The 23,202-nt window shown below is 41.6% G+C and overlaps 1 protein-coding gene across 1 annotated transcript; it reads right to left on the bottom strand.

The window, feature by feature from the left end:
• Positions 1 to 7,310, bottom strand: LOC115140177 (arrestin domain-containing protein 3-like). The gene is made up of 6 exons (XM_029678356.2): positions 6,149 to 7,310; positions 5,887 to 5,953; positions 5,642 to 5,789; positions 3,686 to 3,788; positions 2,862 to 3,127; positions 1 to 2,433 (listed from the first exon to the last, which is right to left on the bottom strand). The coding sequence occupies exons 1-6, from the start codon at positions 6,576 to 6,578 to the stop codon at positions 2,329 to 2,331; spliced, it is 1,119 nt and encodes a 372-aa protein (XP_029534216.2). The 5' UTR covers positions 6,579 to 7,310; the 3' UTR covers positions 1 to 2,328.
• Between the last annotated feature and the right edge of the window lie 15,892 nt (positions 7,311 to 23,202).

Here is a 23,202-nt window from a genome sequence, read left to right as displayed (position 1 = left end):
TGGAAGTTAATGTGTTTATTACAGGTCAATAACATTCATGGCATATAAGTAGTATCAGTCAAACAGTACTTACAAAATGTTCAATTCTACAGGTGGCCAATCTGTGAAGATCTACTTAAGATTTTATCAGTGGGCTTTCCTAAAGTGCTACCTTGATACTCAGTTTGACAGACACAACAAAATATACAGTACATTGTTAAAAGGTATTGTGATTAAAACATGTATGTATGTATGTATGTACGTACACATACACACAGAAACAATTCAACATGTTTTTATCAGAATACTGTGTTTCTATTGTGATATTACAAATGATACATTTTTGGCAATACATAAAGAGTCTAGAGATGTGTACTTCCCTGTCTTCATTAAGAAGGTTCAAGGGAACTCAATGGCAAGGACTACATCACAAACAAGGACAGTTTTGACATTTGAAATCAAATGGAAAAAAAAATTCCACGTTCAATACAACATAATGAATTTACCACCAATACATCTTCAAAACAATGGGTTGTGCACATCTTTTAACGGCAATACTGAACTCTTCAAGGGAGTTTGAAAGAGTTTAAAATGACTAGATGTCCTCAATGGATGAACTTGGGAGTGTTAAAACAGACATAAAAACAGTTAGAACATCAACATAAATACAATATATAATTTACACAAACACACATCAATACAATTCATATGAAAAATATATTATTGTGCGTGAATTTGAGTGGTTCTTCATATAGTAAGCTCAACCATATAAATGTCAAATGTTTCAGACTTTCTGTTGGATTACGTTCATACAACTAGAAGTGTAAAAACATGGTTTTGTTATTCAGACCACAGCAAGAGAACAGTGTAGTAGCATTAGTGTACTTTTAAAATGGACATACAAATGAATTAGTGATTGAATCACAAGCATCCTGAACATTCTATTTTCCAAACGAATGGGGCAAAACAATGTTGACCATGAATAACAAATCGAATCCTTAAATGAACCATGATAAAAAAAGACAAGTAGGGTGAGACAGACAGACACCACGGAGCGATTGATCAAACATGAGTAAACACAGTCACAAAGCCCAATTACCTTGTGTTAACAATCACTCAAGCACCTTGAAAGAAATGCTAAGCAACATGACCTGGCAAGAGATGAACGACGACTGCACCATTAGATATTTAAAGCACTGTCCGTCTATCACCTCAAACACTGGAGGATGGCAAGGCATCATTACATGTAAGTAGTATGAAATATATGCAGTTTTATTTACAGTTGTATATGTATGTATGTATCTATGTATATATATATACACATACAGACATACATACATACATACAACTGTAAATAAAACTGCATGGCTATATAAACATGTAACAGAAATATTAACGGAACAAACACCTTTTAAAAGTTGATGCATAAAATATTAGAAAATCTGGTACCGTATTTGGTACAACCCTGAGAACTATTGCAAATCAACCTTTTTAAGAGGCATTTAACATAAATCCTACAATTTGTTATATTGTGAGATGTGTTAGAGCAAGTTTAGTTGTCTATCAAGCCTTCTTCCTTATCAGCTGTAGTATTGAGTTAGTCCTCGAAGCAATAGCATTGCCCAATAGTTCCTCATCTCATGACCAAGATGGAGGTGAATTAGGCTCTGAAATGTCAGGTTTTTTTTTTTTAAAGTAATGAATTCTGAACATTTATGGCAATAGTGAGCAGAAACAGCACAAGACTTCCATAGGTATTGGTAAGAGACAATATATGAAGGAAGGATTTGACATGGTGGTCGATGACAAAACTTGCTCTAACAATTCTTATGGTGATAAACATGTATACATTGTAGAATTGGAAACCCCATCTTAAAAGGGGTTTGGCAGTGTCTAATCTCAGAATCCAGAACCAAATCTAGAGTGAATGCCGGCCTCTGGCCAGATACGAGACATGGTGGGGGGCTTGTTGAGATGTTTGGCCTAATGTGAGCAGCGAAGTCCATATGCCCTCCTCTGAAATCCTTTTAGCCATCTGTGGGCCTAAATTACCCCCCCCTTTCCAAAATTCTAAAGATGCCAGGTTTACACCAACCCGGCGAAATCGTGATTTGTCCAAATAATCAGTGACACAAAAACCAGCTCACCAGAAGAATGGTTCCTAGTAACCCTCATATTCCCATTCCCAGTTGTGTGACACTATGCATGTCTCTAATATGACTAGGTACATATTAGAGACATTCGTATCTAAGTGCTGCTTACCCTGCCTAAATCCTAACCTTAACCACTAGGTAGAAAAACACTGACCTTAGATTGGAGTCTAGGGGCAATGTGATCCTAGTACTATTGCTACTGATATGGAGGTGGAGGCTGGGGAGCGTAAACAGGAATATTACACAGCACAATGGGGAACAGCACCTTGAGGTCCGTGGAACCTCTGATACGTAGACTCACCTGCAGGAGAGAAGAAGAACAGGAAGAAAAGACAACATCAGAACAGAAGGATAGGCATTGGGCCAGTCCAATCACCTATTTAACCTACGATTTTGAGGAGATCTGTGCAGGTTATACAGATGTAAGCAATATGGCAAAATTGCACCTGGGCTATCGAGAGGGCAAGTAGGGGTAATTTCCATATTGCTTATACCTCTCAGCCTCATATTCACAACAAGTCTCTAGAGTAGGAGTGCTGATGTAGGATCAGTGTTGCATTTAAGATCATGAATAACATTACATGGACAGGGGGGGACCTGATCCTAGATCCGCCCTCCTACTCTGAGACGCTTTGTGAATGCAGGCCCAGATCTCCAGGAGTGCTTAGGGGATAGGGGTTGATTTGGGATTGGTAGTAAAAGCTGCATCATTTCCAGATGGATACCTACATCCACAGTGTAATCCAGCTCCAGTATAGGACAGTTGGAGATAGTGAGAGTCGTGTTGGGAGGGATGGGAAGCATCATATCGCTGTAGACCTCAGAGCTACTGGGGTTGACAGGCTGACCATCCACTGAGGCCAGGTTTTTCATCTGCAACCTCCTGTTGCACTTGTTATGGGTGTAAAACATCTGCTTCTGGATAAGGGTCGCATGCGGAGTCACTATCCGAGAGGAGCCGTTACTAAGCTCACAGATGATTTTCACCATCTCTCCTATAGAAAAAAAAGGGGATTCAAAGGTGAGATGTGTCTGTTTATTGGAGTGTGTAAACACAACTATCTTGGAAGACTTGACAAGTGAACAGGAATTTATATTGAGTCTCCATTTATTTGACAATAATAGACAAATAATTTTGTACACCAGTCATGCGCTGGAAAACTCAGGCACGCACACACAGCATTTCTAGCTAACATTCTGACAATTATTCCCTTGTTCACAAAGACAGACCCACTTCTTAGACCAAATCTGGGTGCATACCAGTCTGCTGGCTAACATATTGGTCTTGTTTTGTAAAATACTAGCCTTGTGAACAAGAACTTACTGCTGCATTCCCAGTTCGTTTCACATCGTGCACGTAGAATGTGAACTCAGGATGGTTGAAGTTTAGAAAAATACAACAATGTCAGGGCTGGAGCCCCTCTAAGGAAGTGTTTTTTATTGTTACAGTACTAGCTTCCTGTGTACGTGTACATTAACTTGCCTAACGCTACAGAAACAGGAGTTTGGTCCAAAGGGCAGGAGCCTTTCGGGCTTGGACAAGGCTTACTTACCTGGGACAAAGCCTTTCCTCTCAGTGCAGACAGTCATTGAGATGGGACCTGAGGCACACCAGAGGCAGCACAGGGTCTTAGTGTTGCTGCCTGCCAGAGGAGCCTGGAACAACACACAGATCTGGGGTCAGGCTATAGAGTGCCTTGCGAAAGTATTCGGTCCCCTTGAACTTTGCGACCTTTTGCCACATTTCAGGCTTCAAACAAAGATATAAAACTGTATGTTTTTGTGAAGAATCAACAACAAGTGGGACACAATCATGAAGTTGAACGACATTTATTGGATATTTCAAACTTTTTTAACAAATCAAAAACTGAAAAATTGGGCGTGCAAAATTATTCAGCCCCTTTACTTTCAGTGCAGCAAACTCTCTCCAGAAGTTCAGTGAGGATCTCTGAATGATCCAATGTTGACCTAAATGACTAATGATGATAAATACAATCCACCTGTGTGTAATCAAGTCTCCGTATAAATGCACCTGCACTGTGACAGTCTCAGAGGTCCGTTAAAAGCGCAGAGAGCATCATGAAGAACAAGGAACACACCAGGCAGGTCCGAGATACTGTTGTGAAGAAGTTTAAAGCCGGATTTGGATACAAAAAGATTTCTCAAGCTTTAAACATCCCAAGGAGCACTGTGCAAGCGATAATATTGAAATGGAAGGAGTATCAGACCACTGCAAATCTACCAAGACCTGGCCGTCCTTCTAAACTTTCAGCTCATACAAGCAGAAGACTGATCAGAGATGCAGCCAAGAGGCCCATGATCACTCTGGATGAACTGCAGAGACCTACAGCTGAGGTGGGAGACTCTGTCCATAGGACAACAATCAGTCGTATATTGCACAAATCTGGCCTTTATGGAAGAGTGGCAAGAAGAAAGCCATTTCGTAAAGATATCCATAAAAAGTGTTGTTTAAAAAGTTTGCCACAAGCCACCTGGGAGACACACCAAACATGTGGAAGAAGGTGCTCTGGTCAGATGAAACCAAAATTGAACTTTTTGGCAACAATGCAAAACGTTATGTTTGGCGTAAAAGCAACACAGCTCATCACCCTGAACACACCATCCCCACTGTCAAACATGGTGGTGGCAGCATCATGGTTTGGGCCTGCTTTTCTTCAGCAGGGACAGGGAAGATGGTTAAAATTGATGGGAAGATGGATGGAGCCAAATACAGGACCATTCTGGAAGAAAACCTGATAGAGTCTGCAAAAGACCTGAGACTGGGACGGAGATTTGTCTTCCAACAAGACAATGATCCAAAACATAAAGCAAAATCTACAATGGAATGGTTCAAAAATAAACATATCCAGGTGTTAGAATGGCCAAGTCAAAGTCCAGACCTGAATCCAAGAAAGAACTGAAAACTGCTGTTCACAAATGCTCTCCATCCAACCTCACTGAGCTCGAGCTGTTTTGCAAGGAGGAATGGGAAAAAATGTCAGTCTCTCGATGTGCTAAACTGATAGAGACATACCCTAAGCGACTTACAGCTGTAATCGCAGCAAAAGGTGGCGAAACAAAGTATTAATTTAAGGGGGCTGAATAATTTTGCACGCCCAATTTTTCAGTTTTTGATTTGTTAAAAAAGTTTGAAATATCCAATAAATGTCGTTCCACTTCATGATTGTGTCCCACTTGTTGTTGATTCTTCACAAAAAAATACAGTTTTATATCTTTATGTTTGAAGCCTGAAATGTGGCAAAAGGTGGCAAAGTTCAAGGGGGCCGAATACTTTCGCAAGGCACTGTACTTTGTATGGCTGTGACAAATGCTGAAATTCTTTCTTCAACTCAAACCAATCTAATATGTCATAGGCCTATATCAAAAGGGAATCAGTTGGATAACCTACATAAGGCAATTATAATAGGATGACATTTAACTCATTGACATTCAAGGTTGGCGTAATGCCCAGGTAGGTTCAGATAGACAATGGGAGGACATGCCCTTACCAGAAGATGTGGTTGGTTGGCATCTATGTGGCTGGCAAAGTTGAACTCAGTCACAAATTCCTTGGCTAGATGCCATGGCCTGTGTATCTCCACCTTCATTGAGTAAATTATACTGCCATGCACCCCATGGAAAGAGGAGGGGAAGTTTCTGAGTGAATGAAAATAAGTTTAACAATAATGGTCAGACCTTGAATATACAACAGTGAATAAAACATACACACACAGTAATAAGACGTCATACACACCCTTGTGGGATTTGGCATGTGAATGGGTACACATGGGTTCCTGGTTGAAGTGTGGTGTTAGGGACCGCTGAAGATTGAAAACAAAACAGTTCATTTAAACACAACACAACAGCTAGCTGACTAGCTAGCTATGATTATAACTCCAATGTGATACACAGACGCACACACACCTTTTTAAATACACCGGTGTATCAGAATTCAGATTATGATGCATCTTTGTAAATAAATAACTGTGTAGCTAGCTAAGTAATAACATAACTACCGTTATTTTCTTGCATTACGATTTGAGAGAAGTTGAAGAATTCCAGCCTTGCCGAGTGGACTCGTCGTTGCCTTCTGCGTCGTCCTCTTCTTCCACCACCTCCTCCTTGTGTTGTCCACTGTACCTTTGCTTTTCCATTTAATGTTAATGTTATAGAACTGAGCTTTGTTTCTTTCGAAAGATCAAAGGAAATCTGACCTGCCATAAAGTCACCACTCGAGAAAGTCACTCTCGGGTTATTGGCGTTGAAATGTATTGTAAAATTTTTAAACGTTTCTCCAAACATTTTTTGTGCAAATAAAATGGCTCTGAAGAAAAAGCAACAACTGTGTGTGTACTGTTTAAACCACACTGCGCAAGCCCACGATATGCACACAGGGGCGTCTCGTGCTGAACCGTTCTTCTTGAATGGGAATTTTAACCCGTTCATGTCCCTTCAGTCAATCAAAGTATTTTAAAAACGTAACTAGAACAATTGCTACCTGCAAGGTTTAGATATGATGGCGATTATTTCATATGGTTTAGAGATATGAAAGTAATGAGATGTAGCCAAATTAATTAAGTTCAATTCATTAACTGCAATGCCAATTTAGCTACTGACAACTAATATCTTAAATAGCAATTTAGCTAGCTAGCTAAACAGCTTCACAATCGATCAACTCATCATTTATTCCACTGAGAGCACATATTTTGAGGGAAATGTATAACCCTCGCACGTGCAGGTAAATGTCTGTTGTCGTTAAACTAAGGTGGTTTGATTGGCTTTGTTTGTGCATGGAGAAAGCGATACCTTTCAAGGCTATTGTTTGTGCACGAAGTGTCAACACCTGGGCGGTGATCAGTAAGGCACAATCCACAATGACAGCATTCCGCTTGAAATATATTCGGGCAGATATGCCTCTGACATGTACAGTACAGTAAGGAATCTTGTCAGGCTAGCTCAGTATTGCAGATATAAATGCCATGCAGGCACGGAACGGGACCATACTTAACATGTCAAGAGAGACATGTCTGTTCTACGCAATATACACTCAGTGGCCAGTTTACAGCTAACATTCACGAAAATAGTTAGCTCCGACAGAAAGTGGTCTTGGCTTGCTATATAAAACAGGCATTCAGTTACTGTACTATTGAACGTTAGAATGGGCAAAACGAGTGACCTAAGCGACTTTGAACATTGCATGATTTTCGGTGCCAGTTCTCGGAAACTGCTGGCCTCCTGGGATTTTTACGCACGACAGTGTCTAGGTCCCTCAAGCTAAACTCTGGACCTCGAAGCCAGTTCCACTACATTTTTTCATTTTTGCACTCTAGTCGGGAACTGATTTAGACCTCGGCCACCAGGTGGGTACAATTAATTAGCAGGTTGAACAGAAAAACCAGCAGGCTCCAGACCTCGTACGGTAAGAGTCGAATGCCTCTGGTCTAGGGTTAACAGAGATTGGTGCGACCAACAAAGCGGTAGTACTGTGGGTGAAAACAGCTCGTTGATGACAAGTCGACGGAGAATCGCAAGAATTTTGCAAACTAAGAGGTGGGCCACAAACAGGCAAATAACGGCATAGTACAACAGTGGTGTGCAGAACGGCATCGCAGAATGCACGACTCGTCGATCCTTGTCACAGTTGGGCTATTTCAACAGACGATCACACTGGGTTCCACTCCTATCAGCTAAAAACAAGAAGTGGCTCCACTTGATGTTTGTCGATGAATTTGTGGAACAGTGTTGCACAGAGCACATTCAGAGATGGTGACAACTCAGGTGTACTGTTATTTTCTTGCCACTAGATGGTGATAGTTCCTTTACTTTTGTATGATGTTCAGCGTTTCATCTGAGCAGCTCAATGAAGACAACTAATGCTGCGTTCATAACCAAGTGGGAAGGTGGTATTTAGCACATACGACTGGGAAAAATCCACTTGAACGTCCCTCCAGCTCGTAATTATTTGTGGGAAACTAGTCTGTCATCCTGAGCTCTGACTTCTCCCACATCCCGACCTCTGATGTCACCTACTAAGGAAATTACCTTGATAACAGCAGTTTCGGGAGTTAAATGTAACAAAACATTATTTATAATTATCTATTAATATGACTTTTGAACACTGTAATTGTTTTACAAACATGGGTTAACTGCCTTGTTCAGAATGACACATTTTTGCCTTGTTGGCTCGGGATTCAATACAGCTACTATTTCAGTTACTGGCCCGATGCTCTAACCACTAGGCTACCTGCTGCCCCAGACTGGAGTCATATTAGACATCTGTGCAGGAAGCAATGAGAAGCAAAAGCCATTTTCATTGTGTGGTTGTTGAACAATGAATGTGTTTAATCTTAAAGGGAGCCTATCGGTAACATTTTAACCTCTTTTAATGTCAATATCTTCAATTTCAGATATCAAGCTGCAGTAGTGTTTTCAAAGCTTCACTTTGCACTCTGGTTTTAAGAGAGAATACAATCTCCACAATGTTGAAAATGGTTTATTAGAAAAACATTTCTGGGACATAAAATTCTAGGACATTTCTAGGACATAAAATCACTTGACACAAGTTACTTTGACCACATATCTTTCCATTCCCACTGTGTCATTCTTCATAGTGAACTTAGCAGAGAGACATCGACTGCCAGTGCTCTTGTCTTCACGATGGGTACGTCCCAAATGATACCCTATTCATTACTTCTATATTAGTGCACTACTTTTAACCTGGGCGCATAGGTCAAAAGAAGGGTACTGGATAGGGAATAGGGTGCCATTGAATCTTTCTCACTGGGGCAGTGAAGTGCAACAGTTTGAACAATTGACTTGTCAGAGGTCATGCCGGGCTGTGTAAATGTATTGAGGCCATGTGTTACAAGATGTAGAGCATGTCTTGGTCTTGTAACAATGAGAGTTCATAGATGGTTATCATACCACACTACATGGATCACTGCTCAATGCTGTCAGAACACTACACCTTGACAGTTTGCACACGAATACACACACACTGCTCAATAGTCATGCCTCTGTTTTTGTGTCCTCTTAAGCAAAGGAGAAGGATGAGGACCTTCAAATACAGCTGTATCAAAATGTTTTTATATATATGCTGTATATGAGGAAAAACCTCTTCAAGAGCATCCCAAACTCATCTCAAAGAGGCTTTCAACATAAGAGCAAGTTGTCATCACTAATTGAGGAAAGCATCTTCCCCTGGTAAATTCCCTTGAATTGTACATTAGACATTAGACTCCTCTTGATCCATTTTTATCTTAATACACACATAAATAGTGGAGTAGAAAAAACATGTTTCAAGTTTAAATTGGACAGAGGATTGCAGTGACTCAATCTCACTGGCGTTCTCTACAGTGATCATGACCACCCTGCCATGATTGGGCATTGTTCACAAACGCTTGTTAGGACAAGATGGGCAGTTGAGTTAAGACGAGGAGTTTTGTCTGACCACGTCCTCAGAGTTGTTCCTGGTCTCTTGGCCAGGGCAACATCTCGATACTCCATCCATTTCCAAAAGTGTACACTTCCATCCCTGATTTAGAAGCATGGGATTTGTTTAAGCATTGGCTGGAGTGAGTTTCCACTGTTGTAAAATCCTTCTGACAAAGGCTGTTGTTTAGAGCCATCCAAATGATCCAATTCTGATTGTTTTTCTCCATGTCCAGTATATATTTTGTTTGCTTCCACATTCAGTTTTACGTGACCCATATCAGATTCATGGATTGCCACTGATGTAGCCTCTGAAATAGTGCACAGGTGAAATGCTTGTCACTTTTCCACATTCTTTAGTGGGGTGATTGTCGTGTTAATGATTTTATTTTTTGAGTGTCCAGACTGAGGGCGCCTATGAAACATCAGAATTATATCAGGATTGAGAAATGTGGACTAAATCTGAATTCAAAAGATCAGTTTCTCTTGTTTAGACTTTCAGGAAAAAAATCTGATGGCTATTTGATATGCAAATACATCGGACTTGGGCTGCCTGTGTAGATGCAGCCAAAGTGTACAAATTTTGGAGAACGACGAAGAATCAGGACTCAGCCCAGGTCACATGGTCAGCCCTATCACAAGAGAACCAAGGATGGTTAAGTGAAGCATAACCTGGGATTGGGCGTATCCCTGTAGGGTCTGTATCTCCCTTAGTTTTTGAAAGGATTTTCAATATCAAAAGATTGTTACACTAGTTTAAACCTCACTATTTGTACATGATTAATACCTACAATGTTGGATTCTTTCAGCTAGGTTCCACTGTTAGTAAGAGTGGAAATTTGAGGACTTTTGATTTGCTTTGAGGGGGCTTAATTCCACTCAATGAGAGGTTTTCAGTAACAGTGGAGGGTATAAATCTGTATCAAAGGTACCTAAGCTTTGTACACAGGGACTAACCCGGGAGCAAGGGGATCCAGCTGGTTTGAAACTGGAAGTCTATTTGTTGTGGGCGGGTGTTTGGCACGCTCTGCTACAAGGCTGTTGCTCCCAGGCAACAGGACCTTTTGACTACATACTTTACACACACATACACAGTCGGACACGCACACACAAACACACACACATTAGTTTACAGCAGGGGTGTTGAACTCATTCGGTCTTCAATGATGTCCGGAAGGCCGCACTGAAAATGTGTTATATTTCCTAGTCCTCTAGCCACCTTAGAATTTTTGATGCTTCCTGTCTAGTAATTATTAGAGAGCTGGACAGTCAAGAAACTGTATGAATATAGGGAAAAAAATGTATCCATTAAAATATACAGTTGAAGTCGGAAGTTTACATACACCTTAGCCAATTACATTTAAACTCAGTTTTTCATAATTCCTGACATTTAATCAGAGTAAAAATTCCCTGTATTAGGTCAGTTAGGATCACCACTTGATTTTAAGAATGTGAAATGTCAGAATAGTAGAGAGAATGATTTATTTTATTTATTTATTTCAGCTTGTATTTCTTTCATCATATTCCCAGTGTGTTAGAAGTTTACATACACTCAATTAGTATTTGGTAGCATTGCCTTTAAATTGTTTAACTTGGGTCAAACGTTTCGGGTAGCCTTCCACATGCTTCCCACAAATAGTTGGTGAATTTTGGCCCATTCCTCCTGACAGAGCTCCTGTAACTGAATCAGGTTTGTAGGCATCCTTGCTCGCACACAATCTTTCAGTTCTGCCCACACATTGTCTATAGGATTGAGGTCAGGGCTTTGTGATGGCCACTCCAATACAAATCAAATCAAATTTATTTATATAGCCCTTCGTACATCAGCTGATATCTCAAAGTGCTGTACAGAAACCCAGCCTAAAACCCCAAACAGCAAGCAATGCAGGTGTAGAAGCACGGTGGCTATGAAAAACTCCCTAGAAAGGCCAAAATCTAGGAAGAAACCTAGAGAGGAACCAGGCTATGTGGGGTGGCCAGTCCTCTTCTGGCTGTGCCGGGTGGAGATTATAACAGAACATGGCCAAGATGTTCAAATGTTCATAAAAGACCAGCATGGTCGAATAATAATAAGGCAGAACAGTTGAAACTGGAGCAGCAGCACAGTCAGGTGGAAGTTGAAACTGGAGCAGCAGCATGGCCAGGTGGACTGGGGACAGCAAGGAGTCATCATGTCAGGTAGTCCTGGGGCATGGTCCTAGGGCTCAGGTCAGTTGAAACTGGAACAGCAGCATGGCCAGGTGGACTGGGGACAGCAAGGAGTCATCATGTCAGGTAGTCCTGGGGCATGGTCCTAGGGCTCAGGTCCTCCGAGAGAGAGAAAGAAAGAGAGAAGGAGAGAATTAGAGAAAGCACACTTAGATTCACACAGGACACCGAATAGGACAGGAGAAGTACTCCAGATATAACAAACTGACCCCAGCCCCCCGACACATAAACTACTGCAGCATAAATACTGGACTTTTTAGTCCTTTAGCCATTAGCCATTTTGGAAGTATGCTTGGGGTCATTGTCCATTTGGAAGACCCATTTGCGACCAAGCTTTAACCTTCTGACTGATGTCTTGAGATATTGCCTCAATATATCCATATAATTTTCCTCCCTCATGATGCCATCTATTTTGTGAAGTGCACCAGTCCCTCCTGCAGCAAAGCACCCCCACAACATGATGCTGCCGACCCCTGTGCTTCACGGTTGGAATGTTGTTCTTCAGATTGCAAGCCTCCCCCTTTTCCTCCAAACATAACAATGGTCATTATAGCCAAACAGTTCTATTTTTGTTTCATCAGACCAGAGGACATTTCTCCAAAAAGTATGATCTTTGTCCCCATGTGCAGTTGCAAACCGTAGTCTGGCTTTTTTATGGCGGTTTTGGAGCAGTGGCTTCTTCCTTGCTGAGCAGCCTTTCAGGTTATGTCGATATAGGACTAGTTTTACTGTGGATATAGATACTTTGTACCAGTTTCTTCCAGCATCTTCACAAGGTCCTTTGCTGTTGTTCTGGGATTGATTTGCACCTTTCGCACCAAAGTACGTTAATCTCTAGGAGACAGAACGCGTCTCCTTCCTGAGCGGTATGATGGCTGCGTGGTCACATGGTGTTTATACTTGCATACTATTGTTTGTACAGATGAACGTGGTACCTTCAAGCATTTGGAAATTGCTCCCAATGACGAACCAGACTTGTGGAGGTCTACAATTCGTTTTCTGAGGTCTTGGCTGATTTCTTTTGATTTTCCCATGATGTCAAGCAAAGAGGCACTGAGTTTGTAGGTAGGCCTTGAAATACATCCGCAGGTACACCTCCAATTGACTCAGATGACGTCAATTAGCTTATCAGAAGCTTCTAAAGCCATGACATAGTTTTCTGGAATTTTCCAAGCTGTTTAAAGGCACAGTCAACTTAGTGTATGTAAACTTCTGACCCACTGGAATTGTGATACAGTGAGTTATAAGTTAAATAATCTGTCTAAACAATTGTTGGAAAAATGACTTGTGTCATGCACAAAGTAGATGTCCCAACCGATTTACCAAAACTATAGTTTGTCAACAAGAAATTTGTGGAGTGGTTGAAAAACAAACTTTTTGAGTGGGTGAAAATAGCTTGCATTCTCATTAATCAACATCTCAACCAAATACTACCCAATTATCCACGTTGATATTTCATGGTGTGCCTAGGTGGCTGTGCTCAACGATTGGAGATGAGGTGCTGTGTAAAATAAGTGGATACTGCATATACCGAGTATAGCAAACATTAAGAACACCTTCCTAATATTGAGTCCCCCCCCTTTTGCCCTCAGAACAGCCTCCATTTGTCAGGGCATGGACTCTACAAGGTGTCGAAAGTGTTCCACAGGGATGCTGGCCCATGTTGACTCCAATGCTTCCCACAGTTGTGTCAAGTTGGCTGGATGTCCTTTGGGTGGTGGACCATTCTTGATGCACACTGGAAACTGTTGAGAGTGAAAAACTCAGCAGCGTTGCAGTTCTTGACACAAACCGGTGCGCCTGGCACCTACTACCATACCCCGTTTAGAGGCACTTAAATATTTTGTCTTTCCCATTCACCCTCTGAATGGCACACATACACAATCCATGTCTCAATTGTCTCAAGGCTTAAAAGTCCTTCTTTAACCTGTCTCCTCAGTGTATGTTGGGAGACTTTTTCCATAGAGATAGACTTTATTAAGATATAGTTTTAAAACAGTGAAACAAATGTCACAATTGAAAAAGAGGCAATGAAATGGTTTACCCTGTCAGATTTGTGCAGTTCTGTGCCTTAGCACTCCCCAAAGAATTCCTACAGCAAAACAGGAAGCCACAGAGAGAACAGTTGGCAATCTTAATTTGGTGCAGATCCTTTGATAACACTTTCTTCTCCTTAAACCATGCTGGTTAGGGCTCTGCTAGAAACAAACTCTGTCGAAGACCCAACAACTAGGCCCCTATGTCATTTTCTACTGATCTTCACTAAGAAATGGTTTCGAATCAAGAATAAAACACTAAGCTGAATCGTCTCTCTCTCACACTCTCTCTCCACCATCTCCCTCTTCCCTCCATCTCTCTCTTTCACACACACGCGCTCACACACACACACACAGAGCAGATTACTATCCATAAAAAACTCACGCTATAACCACCACCATGTCTCTCCAGACAACAGAAACCCTAGTTTTCCACCAATAGGTGTGGTGTGTGTGTGTGTGTGTGTGTGTGTGTGTGTGTGTGTGTGTGTGTGTGTGTGTGTCTCCCCAGACAAAGCTTATCATTTTATTTTATCCAGTGCCACTGCAATATGATAGTGAAACAATTGGGAAAAGGCTGTTTGGGTTTTGGGGTTTTCCTGAACAGCCAATTGCATCATGTAGTCAGGGTGAAATAATCTGAACATTAAATGGGGAGACGTGGTTTGAGGTTCGCCCGCTCTCTGCGGTCCAGCTGTAAAAGCCCATACTGTCGCTAAGATGTCATAACCACAGCGATAACACTACTGCTAATGAGAGTGAGGCATACACATGCACGCGCACACGCACACGCACACACACTGTCATCTTCAACCACTTCATGTCTGAAGTTTGAGAAACATGCTACTAACTTTCTAGACTTCTGTGGTATAGAGAGTTGCCTTGGTAAACTGGTCGGGCTAAATCCTCCCTCAGCAATTACCGTTCACCTTCCAAAGACCTCGAAGAGGAACAGAGCAACACTCTCACTTTTAACAGGAGCAGCGAGGCGTGAACGCACTGACACTACAGAAGACACCAACTCACTCTTCTTTAACCAAACAACACACCTGAGGGACACACTGTTCATACCCAGTGATTCAATCCTGTAAAAAAGATGATTCAGAAAATATGACTTTTGTGGTGTGAACATGAGTTGAGTCTGTTCAATTGTATTGTAAGAAGTTGTTCAATAGCTTAGAAGTTCTCAATGTTTGATGGTCAAGGTCAGTGCATTTTGTACATCTGCACGACACAACATTCAGAAAATCACAAATAACAATTGGAAGCATAGAGGTAAGGCTCTTCATGGACTAATGTAGTTTCCAAACATGGATCAGATCTACATGTTTTTCTGTATAAAGTCCCGAGCTGACCAACTCTACAGTAAATGTAACATTTATGTTGTGTAAGAGCCATTTTTGCCTACTTACAGTGCCTTCAGAATGAATTCACAGCCCTCAACTTTTTTCACATTTAGTTGTGTTACAGCCTGAATTTAAAATGGATTGAATTTTGTGTCACTGGCCTACACACAATACCCCATAATTTCAAAGTGTAATTATTTTTTTAGGAATGTTTTGATATTCATTTAAAACGAAAAGCTGAAAAGTCTTGAGTCAATAGGTATTCAACCCCTTTATTATGGCAAGCCTAAATAAGTAGTCATAATATGCTGAATGATTACCTCATCTCTGTACCCTACACATAGAATTGTCTGTAAGGTCCGTCAGTCGAGCAGTGAATTTCTAACAGAGATTCAACCACAAAGCCCAGGGACGTTTCTCAATGCCTCGCAAAGAACGGCACTTATTGGTTCAAGGGTTAAAAAAAAAATCAGACATTGAATATCCCTTTGAGCATGGTGAAGTTATTAATTACACTTTGGATGGTGAATCAATACAACCAGTCACTACAAAGATACAGGCATCCTTCCTAACTCAGTTGCCAGAGGGGAAGCTGCCATTTAGGTTAGTATTGTGGAATAACTAGAATGTTGTTGATCCAGCCTCAGTTTTCTCCTATCACAGCCATTAAACTCTGTACCTGTTTTAAAGTCACCATTGGCCTCATGAAATCCCTGTGCGGTTAGCATTAAAAGAAGGAAACCTGTACAGAATACAAATATAAAAAATTTAAAAAGCATCCTATTTGCAAAAAATGTGACAAAAAAATTAACTTCATGTCCTGAATACAAAGTGTTATGTTTGGGGCAGATCCAACACAACACATCACTGAGTACCACTCTTCATATGTTCAATCAGGGTAGTGGCTGCATCATGTTATGAGTATGCTTGTCATTGGCAAGGACTGGGTAGTTTTTCAAGATAAAAAGAAAAGGACAAGAGCTAAGCACAGGCAAAATCTTAGAGGAAAACCTGGTCTGCTTTCCAACAAACACTGGGAGACAAATTCACCTTTCAGCAGGACAATAACCTAAAACTCAAGGCCAAATATACACTGGAGCTGCTTACAAAGACAACATTGAATGTTCCTGAGTGGCCTAGGTACAGTTTTGACTTAAATCGGTTTGAAAATCTATGGCAAGACTTGAAAAGGCCTGTCAAACAAATTAACAACCAACATGACAAAGCAATGAACAATTTAAAAAATAATCATGTGTAAATGACTGTCAAAGGTGATTCTAACATGTATTGTTTTGAGGTGTGATTATTCATGTAAATGTCATATTTCTGTATTTCATTTTCAACTAATTTGCTAATATTTCTAAAACCATGCTTCCACTATCATTATGGGATATTGTGTGTAGATGGTTGAGAAAAATATATTTTGAATTTAGGCTGGAACACAGCAAAATGTGGAAGGCACTGTATGTGGTTGTTGTGTTATTTATAGTTCAGCTTTGTCTTTGTATTTACCACGTAATTACACAAGAGGGCACTCTATGTTGGGTCATGGGTCACTGGTGGTCACATGTGGCACACAGGTGACCAGGAAGTGTGGAATGCGCAGAATGGAGAGCATAGTGAGATTTTCAATTGGGAAAAATTCTGTCTTCTCCTCCGTGACCCAGTGGTCCCAATATGTAGGAGAGTGTAAATTCATTAAAAGGTGAATGGCGGCTAACGCGGGAGTGTTTTAAAATCCGCCACTTTTGAATCAGCTGTTGTTTTCTCTGAGGATAAAAGCATGCAAACATTTAAAAACTATAAGCCACTTATCCTTTTATCTATAAAATGTCTCGCACAATTAGCAACATTTCTATCACTTTTGTGATGACCCTCCCACTCTGTCTGTCAAATTCTTTCTCTTTGCTCTTGTTTTCCTTAATAGGATGTCGGTGGGCTGAGCTGGGAGGGTCGTCAGCGAAATGGGACACACCTGGGCTCGGGTGTGTCCCGGGATAAATACACCTTTTCCCCATTCATTGAGGAGACCCTCTCCATGCAGACACGCTGTTGGAGTTTGGTTGGGGCATTTCTGTGGCATGTTTGCTTGCTTTGGAACCTTTCAACACCCCTCATTATCACATCTACGCATGCAACCACTCACTACTGAGTACTGATTACACACACACACCATTGTTAATTGTATTTAGGTTCCTTCAGTTAATAAATATATTTTTGTTATTCTTATCTCCACATTGTCTCCCTTTTTGTTATGGACTTCGAGCTGGTTCGTGACACTTTACACATGCATTTTGTGATTCCTCCTCTGTAAATTTCTTTTGCCTGATGACCCGCTAGTGGAGAAGGAGTCATTTCATACAAGTGCATCCCCCCCCCCCCCCCCCCACGTTTCTCTCCTCGCATCCTCAATTCAGTTACCTTTGACCTTTTTCAAAAGGAGGCAAGGAGAGGACTTGGAGAGGATGTGAGGTGTCGAGCAAATCCAATTGAGAATCTCCCATACAGTTACACCTTGGAACAATGACATGCGATCAGAGTAACATCTGCCTCTATGGAAGTATTGCAATGTTTTTTTTCTTTGCTGCTAATACATGGGCAAAAGACCCAACCGTAGATGCATGTTTAAAATAGCGGTTATGTTTTTTTGCATGCATTTATGAACATTTGCATTCCATTGCAAAACGTTTAGTCGCTGAAAAGCGCTTTGAAACAGAAACCATTTACAGTTTACTATAAGAACCAAATGGAAGCAAACAGAGCGAACACAACGAAATGGGGAGGGACCTACCTGAATTTGTCCAACAGAAACTCTTGTTTTTGTTGCAAAACATTTTCTGTTTGGAGTAAACAGTCACCGTTGCAAAATTTTGCAACAGATTAAATGTTTTGCAGATTAAACTAATCTGACAAATGAATACACCCCAGGTGTACAACCAACTCCAACAGGAGAGGAGACTGCCATTGCACCTAAATATTTGCATTTATCACCTAACGGGTCACCTAGCAGAGAAGACACTTTCAGCAGGGTGAAGGGTGAATTATTTTATGAAATGGAAACCATTTATATTTGTCTGGTATTTTCAGGATGTTGTCAAATAATTTATGTTGCATTGTTGGGAAAGAACTCTCAAGTAAGAATTTCACTGTACTTTTACACCTGTGAACATGGCGAATACACTTTGAAGAAGAAATTAGGCTTATGTAAGACTAATATAAAGACATATTTCAGTACTTTGTTATACTTCGCTTGTATAAAAAAGTAGTTGTGCGGTCCATGTTCTCAGCTTGTTTGTTGTCGTCAAAAGCAAGAGTCTAAAGACTGTACTTGAGAAAACAATAGTTCTTTCCCTTTAACGCTTTTGGGCAGTGGAGTATATGACACACAGACACACACAGGCAAGTGGGTGTGCAAATCCAGACACGACACATACAATTCTGCTCCAGCATTAGTACGATTTTCCAGAGTGGCGGCTGGGCAGACTGTGGTGTACCCTGGGTAAAGGGCTCTCCCTATGCTCTCTGGGGCTAATCACTCCATTGTGTGTGTGTGTGCGTGTGTGTGTGTGCGTGTGTGTGTGCGTGTTTGTGTGTGCGTGTGTGTGTGTGTGTGTGTGTGTGCGTGCGTGTGTGCGTGTTTGTGTGTGCGTGTGCGTGCATGCGTGTTTGTGTGTGCGTGCGTGTTTGTGTGTGTGTGCGTGCGTGTGTGTGCGTGCGTGTTTGTGTGCGTGTGCGTGCGTGCGCTGAAGAGACATAAGAGAATGAATGGATGAAGGAATACAGACCTTGCTGTATGTGTCAAAGCTGGTCTGTCTGCACATATGTTTTTAGTTACCAAGGGAAAACGATCCTGGCATGTGATGGTATTTACTCCATTTAGTAAACACAGGGTTGTTATGTATGATTTTGAATAACCTGTGTGTGTGTGTGTGTGTGTGTGTGTGTGTGTGTGTGTGTGTGTGTGTGTGTGTGTGTGTGTGTGTGTGTAGCCTATGGAACTGTTATGGATTAGCACTTCACAAAACAAACTACAAACAGACTCACATCACACACACATACAGTAGACACACATTTGGGATTGTTGCTTGTTGGTGATCCCAAAATGCACAAACAGTTTTCAGTATATCAGTACTACACAACAATGTCCCATTGAGGGCTAGAAGCTATCTTCTTACCTGGAGTACATGGACATGTTGTGTTGAGCTGTCCTGCTGTTTCAAAACAAATCTGCCACTTTATGTCCACGGCTCCCCGCATCTGTGGATCCTTGAAATCAAATCCAGTCAACCTCCTCAGACTCTCAGCCTGTACTTTATGAGTCAGGGCAGACAGAGACCCATCTCCTAAGGGAAAGCACTGTTGTCCCTCAAGTTTGACTTTTCCTGTTTGGAAAATGACTTGATCATATAGAGGCACTAGGGACAGTAAAAAACAGGCGGTATTAAAACTGCTCATCTGAAAGACAAGAATGCTCCCAGAACCGTGGGCCCAATCGAATGAAACCCGCATTCCTGTATTTACACAGTAGTTATTTTTCCCCTGGTCAAGGCTCTGATGCTTCAACAGTTTTCAGAACAAGAAGCATGCGTGTGCAGGCAGTAGTACATTGCTGGGTAAACTTAGCATTGCCAGATTCGAATGAACTCCAGCCTGTGACCATCTTGTCCACTGAAGGACTTCTGGTGCACCTGTTGTTTACTTTAAGGAAGAAGGGAATTCCAGGAATCAATGTCCAGTTATAGAGGAGAAGAGAGAACAGGGACAACTTCCTGTCCTGACCTCCATCCAGACCCGTCCATCATCCAGGCCTGGAAGGGGGAGATAGGACAGCCAAGCCAAAGGGCACTCTAACCTGGGTAACCTCCAGCCAAACCTGGGCTACACTCCCAGGCCCTGACCTGTCTGCACTAGACATCTGCACTAAAGAGGTCTGTCAGTAAGAACACATTAGACATAGAGGAGAGACAAGGAACAGCTGTGAGTGAGGACATACTAACTCAGACAATCGCACGCACGCACACACATACTCACGCACACACACACACTCATCTGCAGCTTTATTGCCCAGAGTTCTCCGCGGTTGCCCGCCTGGCACTCCGGCGCTCCAATGTTCCGTCTGGCACATTAGCACCCAGTGCACGCTCGGTCCGTCTCAGATCATCAGGAATTTCACCAACAGAAAACCTGCCTGGAATTCAAAAGAAGGCTGTGCATACATCTAATTGTAATGGGAGTTTTTCCACCGGCCTTTTCTGAGTCCCAGGACGCAATACTATTTCATCTCGGCAATGTAATTAACACAGAAAATGAGTTCCACCGATAACTGGAATATGCTGTTTTGTATGTTTAAATGGGGAGGTTTGGATTTTCACCCATAGAGTGAAAATAGGATGAAAACATTTCTCAATAGTAAGACTAAAGGATTCCATTTGACTCTGGCTATCAGTAGAGACCGATCAATACATGTAGCTGTCTTCTATTTAGAAGAAGAACATTTGAATGATCCATATTCCTTGCAGTCTACAGAAGTTTGTCTTCTGCTTTGATCCCAACCCGTCTGAAACTTATCAGGCTTATGGATTCAAAAATGAAATCACAAACTTTGTTACCTCACCCCCCAAGGAGATTCTCTTACAACAAATTCCTCATGATCACATTGACATTTGTGTTCATTAGACTGTCTTAGTTTTCCATTTTCAGATTGCCAGTCTATATTGACAGACTGTCAACACATATTACCATCCTAGAGAATCATTTCTATAGGTTCATAGATGATCAGATGATGTCTGAATGCTGTGCTATGCATGACCATACACAGCAAACACTATGGTGCTTCAGTTCCATTAGAGATAAAGTCATATCATCCCAATGATGTCTGAACATCTGTTCAGAAACACTAGAGGACCTCCAATAATAGCTTGTTAAACAGATGCTTAATTACAGTCTGAATTAGCATGATAAACCAGAAAGGAGGGGTGAGAATCCCCCATCCTCATGTTCTCCCCTCCTCCAAAAGCGTTTGATACAGATGCTGCCCTGTCAACCCCGCAGTGCTGATCAGAGAGAGGGAATGGCCTACAGGAAATCACTACAGACTAATAAACCACACTGGAAATGTTTGGGAAGCGTTAAAGCCCATTTACATCAATGTGATGGAGAAGTGACCAGTAGAGCTTATGGCACACTGTTGAGAGCTGGGTTTTAAGGTTCTTCCCAAACATCCCAATCACAGGTAATAATAACATTTTACTGTCAAGGGGCTGGACTCACAATGGCTTCCCCAGAGACATAGCCTACACTGTACAGCTGAGAATGCAGACAGGTCAGACAGGCAGACATTACTTGACAGACTTTACAGTAGGCCTATTACAGTTGCTCTCTTGTGTCAGTTTCTACAGTTGAAGTCGGAAGTTGACATACACCTTAGCCAAATACATTTCAACTCAGTTTTTCACAATTCCCGACATTTAATCAGAGTAAAGAAATCCCTGTCTTAGGTCAGTTAGGATCACCACTTTATTTTAAGAATGTGAAATAGAGTAGAGAGAATGATTTACTTCAGCTTTGATTTATTTCATCACATGATCCCAGTCGATCAGAAGTTTGCAATCAATTAGTATTTGGTAGCATTGTCTTTAAATTGTTTAACTTGGGTCAAACGTTTCGGGTAGCCTTCCACACACTTCCCACACAAGTTGGGTGAATTTTGGCCCATTCCTCCTAACAGAGCTGGTGTAACTGAGTCAGGTTTGTAGGCCTCCTTGCTCGCACACACTTTTTCAGTTCTGCCCACACATTTTTGATAAGATTGAAGTCAGGGCTTTGTGATGGCCACTCATATACCTTGACTTTGTTGTCCTTAAGCCATTTTGCCACAACTTTGGAAGTATGCTTGTCACAGCTGGCTGAAGGACTGGACCAAGGTGCAGCATGGTAAGCGTACATTCTCTCTTTATTGAAAATAACACCGACAAAACAAAGAACAAAACCAAACCGTGACGCTTTGGGCTATGTGCCCTGAACAAAGACAACGTTAACTTCCCACAAAACAGGTGGGGGAAAAGGGTACCTAAGTATGGTTCTCAATCAGAGACAACGATATACAGCTGTCCCTGATTGAGACTCATACCAGGCCAAGACATAGAAATACAAAACATAGAAAAAAGGACATAGAATGCCCACCCTAGTCACACCCTGGCTTAACCAAAATAAAGAATAAAAAGCCTCTCTATGGCCAGGGCGTCACAATGCTTGGGGTCATTGTCCATTTGGAAGACCCATTTGCGACCAAGCTTTAACTTCCTGACTGATGTTTTGAGATGTTCCTTCAATATATCCACTTAATTTTCTTTCCTCATGATGCCATCTATTTTGTGAAGTTTACCAGACCCTCCTGCAGCAAAGCACCCCCACAACCCCCTTGCTTCACGGTTGGGATGTTATTCTTCGGCTTGCAAGCCTCCCCCTTTTTCCTCCAAACATAACGATTATCATCATGGCCAAACAGTTCTATTTTTGTTTCATCAGACCAGAGGACATTTCTCCAAAAACTACGATATTTTCCCCATGTGCAGTTGCAAACCGCAGTCTGGCTTTTTATGGCAGTTTTGAAGCAGTGGCTTCTTCCTTGCTGAGCAGTGTCACATGGATGACGCTGGAGAGACGAAGCAGGTACGGGGAGTCAAACATTTAATAAGGAACGGACATGGAACCAGACAGAGATCCTTGGCTGTTGTTCTGGGATTGATTTGCACTTTTCGCACCAAAGTATGGTCATCTTTAGGAGACAGAACGCATCTCCTTCCTGAGTGGTATGATGGCTGCGTGGTCCCCTGATGTTTGTACTACTGTTTGTACAGGTGAACGTGGTACCTTCAGGCATTTGAAAATTGCTCCCAAGGATGAACCAGACTTGTGGAGGTCTACAATTGGCTGATTTCTTTTGATTTCCCCATGATGTCAAGCAAATAGGCACTGAGTTTGAAGGTAGGCCTTGAAATACACCCACAGGTACACCTCCAATTGACTCTTCTAAAGCTATGACATACT

This window comes from Oncorhynchus nerka, linkage group LG13 (assembly GCF_034236695.1).
Source record: "Oncorhynchus nerka isolate Pitt River linkage group LG13, Oner_Uvic_2.0, whole genome shotgun sequence".
NCBI lineage: Eukaryota > Metazoa > Chordata > Actinopteri > Salmoniformes > Salmonidae > Oncorhynchus > Oncorhynchus nerka.
Note: the sequence above shows the minus strand (reverse complement) of the source record. Positions and strands in the feature narration are given on the sequence as shown.